Source organism: Vicia villosa, unplaced genomic scaffold, assembly GCF_029867415.1.
Source record: "Vicia villosa cultivar HV-30 ecotype Madison, WI unplaced genomic scaffold, Vvil1.0 ctg.002549F_1_1, whole genome shotgun sequence".
In the NCBI taxonomy this organism is placed as follows: Eukaryota; Viridiplantae; Streptophyta; class Magnoliopsida; order Fabales; family Fabaceae; genus Vicia; species Vicia villosa.
The window spans coordinates 10138-15456 of NW_026705965.1; the positions used below are offsets into that span (position 1 = coordinate 10138).

The 5319-nt window shown below is 34.7% G+C and overlaps 2 protein-coding genes across 2 annotated transcripts; both read right to left on the reverse strand.

The window, feature by feature from the left end:
* Positions 1 to 986: 986 nt before the first annotated feature.
* Positions 987 to 1897, reverse strand: LOC131639172 (glycine-rich cell wall structural protein 2-like). The gene has a single exon (XM_058909677.1). The coding sequence runs from the start codon at positions 1710 to 1712 to the stop codon at positions 1245 to 1247; it is 468 nt and encodes a 155-aa protein (XP_058765660.1). The 5' UTR covers positions 1713 to 1897; the 3' UTR covers positions 987 to 1244.
* A 1490-nt stretch (positions 1898 to 3387) lies between these two features.
* LOC131639182 (UDP-sulfoquinovose synthase, chloroplastic-like) lies at positions 3388 to 4141 on the reverse strand. Its single transcript, XM_058909687.1, has one exon. It carries the CDS (start codon positions 3925 to 3927, stop codon positions 3388 to 3390), a length of 540 nt encoding a protein of 179 aa, XP_058765670.1. The 5' UTR covers positions 3928 to 4141.
* Between the last annotated feature and the right edge of the window lie 1178 nt (positions 4142 to 5319).

Sequence of the window (5319 nt, forward strand, 5' to 3'; positions counted from 1 at the left end):
CTCCCCAGCCGATCAGGCCCAAATATGCTTGGGCCCATTTCCTTTGTGTCCGTTACGAACCTGTCAAGACCACGTAACGCTTCAGCGAAGGATCCGGTCAACCACCTCTGAATCCTACGTCACGCTCATCCAGAACGTGAGTCACCTGCTGACTCAGCCCTAGCAGAGGTTGTTCTGGCAGTCTCCTAGCACGTGGGCCTCCAATTGGATTTGGCCCAGCGCTGGGGGCTATAAATACCCTCTTTCACTAGAGGGTCAAGTATTCATTCTCTACTTTTTAAACCCTCACTCTCTCTGATAGCTTCTGACTTTAGCATCGGAGAACCTTGCAGGTACCCCCCCGACCTTGTTCATCAAGCCAGACCAGCTGCCGTGACGATCCATTCTGATCAGGTTAGATCAAAAGACCACTAAGGCCTTCAAACCACCACAAAGAATAAAAGGGGCTAGTGAGTCTCCTTGCTTCAACCTCCTCTAAATGCTAATTTATTTGGATTCGGCAATCGTTGACCAAAATTACAAAATTACCAAAAAAAAAACGCGCAAGCACGAATTCAATCTCTCCACTTATCATTAAATTCAAATCTTAAAAACATATAATAAAAAAAAAACTAATTAACAGAATTATTGGCTTTCTCAAATTCAGGTGTGACATAATTTTTATTTTTTATTTTTGCTAGTATTTATCATATTTTTTATACATGATTAATCACATATCTAACAAGTCTAAAGTATAAGTGTACATCAATCATTTTCCGTAAATTTATGGTGGAGTTGGCGCGACAAAGTGTCTCAAACTCAATCCATTAACAAATTTATAGGTCCTGAATATTCGTTTCATCCATGAAAGAATTTAAATTTAACGTGCAACAGCAAGTGCATTTGTAACCTAATTATATCGAGAATCTGAATTTTTGACTGCATGCAATAGGAAGCAAGCTAAATAAACACACTTGATTAAATATTATGGAAGATATATATTACAATTAATTAAATAACAATTTTATATTTCTGAGTTCAACCAAGTTACAACATTTAAAGCTATGCCAAATTACACGTAGAAATCAGAATCTCTAAAGCAAATAGAAAACGGTTTAAAATTGAAACACAACTGATTATTCTTCACTAAAATAATACACACCAACTTCTTACTTATTTATTACACACTAATATTTTCTTTTATTTGAAACAACCATATTATAATCTATATACTTATTAATCACTTCATTAATGCATTTCCTTAATTAATCACCACCACCTTCACCATAACCCCCGCCATGACCATAACCAGAGCCATAACCTGATCCTTCCCCAGAACCTCCACCACCACCACCACCACCACCACCTCCTCCTCCTCCTCCACCACCACCACCACCACCACCACCTCTACCTCGACTTCTGCCTGAACCAGATCCAGCTCGAGATCCTGCATACGAGCCTGCTTCAGAGCCTGCACCAGATCCCGAACCAGAACTAGAAGACGAAGATGACGATGAACTTGAAGAAGAACTAGAACCAGAGCCAGAACCTGCTCCGGCTCCGGATCCAGAGCCACTACCACCTCCAATTCCCAAACCTACTCCTGCTCCAAGTCCAATTCCTAACCCACCAAGGTCCAAACCTAAATCCTTCCTCGCCACTCGGCTTTCTGATTCAATAACTGACATCAAAACAAGCATTACAAGTAAGCAACACGACCAAGATGCAGCCATTAATGCAGCACCTTGAAGTATTAAGGATATCGAAATATATAATATAGGAGAGAATTGAACAAACTTTTGAGGGTGTATTTATTTAGTGTAGTATTTGATGTTGGCTTCTATGAAGAGGTTTGGGGTATTTATAGATGCTGAATGCTATGGTTAATGGCATGGAATGAAATTAAGTTGTAGAGTATAGTGTTAATTGGTGTAAACGTGCTTAATAGATTATTTTATGTTTGAGGTTGGAAAGTGGAGAGATCATATTGGCGTGGCATATTTGGATATAGATTGACAAATATTTGTGGCTGATGAAGTGTCTTGCAGTTGCACATTGTTGGCATGATTTCAAGACATGTGCCAATAAAATGCCGACCCATATTATGGCCACTTACCAAGTGGAGGGTGAAAGGCTGTTTATTGTTCACTATGCATGGTATATGGTATGATAGTAAGCATGGATACAAACATAAAGAACAAACATATTAGCACTTATGATAATTAATATATTATAGATGTATGTATAATGTTGGTTTCAATTATGTAAGTAGTATGGTTTTGTGTTTTTCTCAATTATTATCTTGTGATTCATAATTTTCTTCGAGGATCCAAATATCCTTCGCGGCTCGTGTAAAGGATTTTGTGATTTCAGTTAAAACATATATTGTGATGTAGGTTGTGGTTATCACAGTGTGAATCATAATTTTTTAATATTACATATATATATATATATATATATATATATATATATATATATATATATATATATATATATATATATATATATTATAATTTGGTTTTGTTACTAGTTATTCTAAGCTGTATACCATTTTAAAATATATTACTGATTCTTTGTATAGACCACTTTGTGGTTATAGGTGAGGATGATATGGATTTTGTTTATCCATGAAAGTTTGCTTTTGGGTTTCCATGAGTAGTGGTTTCGTGCCACATTCAGTCTCCTAATTTTTGTATAAGCACTAGTACAAAAATGTTAATTTACACCCGTTTTTTATTAAATTTACACCCATTATTTTTAATAAAAATTGGGTGTATATCCACAGGGTGAGAAATGTCTAACGCATTTACACCCTATTTTAAAACGGGTGTAAATACGTTCGTAATTACTCCCTATTTTAAGAATATCGGGTGTAAATATGTTCTATGTTACACCCTATTTTAACAAAAATCGGGTGTAATTTGGCGTAATTATGTTTTTAATTACACCCTATTTTAACAAAAATCGGGTATAATTACGTTTTTAATTACACCCTGTTTTAATAAAAATCGGGTGTAATTGAGCATAATTACATTTTTAATTACACCTTGTTTTAGTAAAAATCGGATGTAATTGAGCGTAATTACGTTTTAATTACACCCTGTTTTAATAAAAATTGGGTGTAATTACGTTTTAATTACACTCTATTTTAATTAAAATTGGGTGTAGATATGTTCTTAATTACACCCTATTTTAATAAAAATCGGGTGTAAATATGTCATTTATGAATGAACAATTATATTATATTTAAATCTATTTACACCCTATTTCATATACACCATTTAGTTATATTTCATTTTCAGTCATAATATTGCAAATACTATAAAATCATATTTTAACTAAGTCAAAATATTTTTAATATTAACCAAAAAGTATACAATATCATGTGCATTCATAATATTTCAAGTACTATAAAATCATACACATAAAATGGCATCCTTTACCATAAACATTGAGTGGATGACCAACAACAGCCTGAACACAAAATCGATTCAACACAGTTCCAAATATAGCATCATAATCAAATCTATTACACAGCTCTTCATGCATTGCAGTCTCGTCTGTTTTTACTCCGTATACCACTCCTTGATTCAGATCAGTTGCCTGAATCCCCCAAGCTTTACAAGTGAAAGCTATGTTATGTGAATCATGCACCTTGCTTAAATGATAGAACGAGCTAGGTTGCTTCGGATATGGCAAAGTGCCAGTTCTCCTATTGTGAGTAATGGTAATATAACCTTCCTCAATATCAATATTCGGAGTCCCGTATTCACCCATTGTCCCAAGCTTAACCAAATGGAAATCCTCTTTATACTCTTTTATAGCAAAGAGCACATTCAGTGTCCCAAAAACATTGTTTTGCTGCCTATACACCGCTCTTGACAGATCTATCATAGAAAGATGGAGGGTGGTCGCCCAACCACAATATCCATCTCCACCAATGACCATGACTCACTTCGGTTTGAAAGGCTCCCCGGAACTAGTTTGAACCACAATATCCTTTCTTTGTCTAAATTAACAGGACGATCCCGCCTATCATTGATTGCAGAATTGCTATCGACATCATTTCTAGGAGTAGAAACACGTGTGCCTAACCCAACTTGTTGAGAGACGCCATCTGATTTTCCAGCTCCAGCAGTTACATTAGAAAGGCCCGACCTACAAAAATATACATAAAAATATCATTTACCTAGCATAGCCTACACTATAAAGATAACCAACAGGAACTTGTTTTTTCAGAAAAATAAAAAAACTGTTGCATGATATCTTCCATTGAAGATCCTTAAAATCAGAGAGCATAATCCCTCAAAACAATATCTACTTATATAAAAAGATTGGTTTGAAGCCTTTCACCATTAACAATATAAAAGGAAAAAACCACAAAAGCTCTCTCATATATTTTTTTTTATTTTTTCAGTATTGCACTTTGTCCGTCTAAGAAAGAGAATCGAACAAATTACCATTGGTAGAATGAGTGCGTTGTATATATCCAAAACCATATTTAAATGTGACTAGTAATTTACAGTGAGGCAATACTACAGCCTTCCCTGCCTAAAGTAGAATTTAGACAAGGAACACTTTAATTCCAAGAACAATCAATGAAACTTTTCTGATGCTGGAAGTCCAAAACTATAATAATCTAGTCATGGTTACTAAAGCATAAAATTTATAGCTAATAAATAAATTGGAAAAAGTAAGATATAAATCTTCCCCATATATATTGTCTTATTATTTTACCAAAACTTTCATCTTGAATATTCATCTTAATTATATTTTCGACTTTCACAATTTCAGCTTGGATTTTGCTTCAATACTAGTTGTAAGCAAAATGAAAGTAGCAATACAGTAACAACAACAAATAGTAAGTAATGAAAAGGCATAAACTAACCTGCCCTGCAAAAGATGGCCAAGGCCAAAAGCACCGAAAACAGTAAGAGATCATGGGAAGACCATATCTAAGAAAAGGGCTTTTTCCGCCCCATCTCTTGAAAGCCGAAGCTGATTTTTGAACTTTAGCTGTTTCTTTTCCAGCCTGACTTTGAAGTGTAGTCATTGATTACACAAGAAGAGTGATTCCTTTCAACTACAGAATTAGGGAAGGTACCTGATAGAGTGAAAGCATAAAAAATTCATTAAAATAACTATCACAATCTCAAACACACATTTTATCAAACATGTAACGTTCAAGGTGGACGGATAGAGTAATACAGTGATTGATTTTGAAGAGTTTGAACATAATCTCTTGCTCACACAAATCATCTTCACTTTTTCAATCTTATATTCGCTCTGATTATCATCTTCCCTTTTTCAATCTTATATTCGGCATAACCTCTCTGCTCA

Excerpts from the sequence above, each read along its gene's own strand:
- LOC131639172 (XM_058909677.1), bottom strand. The coding sequence starts at position 1,712 with ATGGCTGCATCTTGGTCGTGTTGCTTACTTGTAATGCTTGTTTTGATG.
- LOC131639182 (XM_058909687.1), bottom strand. The coding sequence starts at position 3,927 with ATGGTCATTGGTGGAGATGGATATTGTGGTTGGGCGACCACCCTCCAT.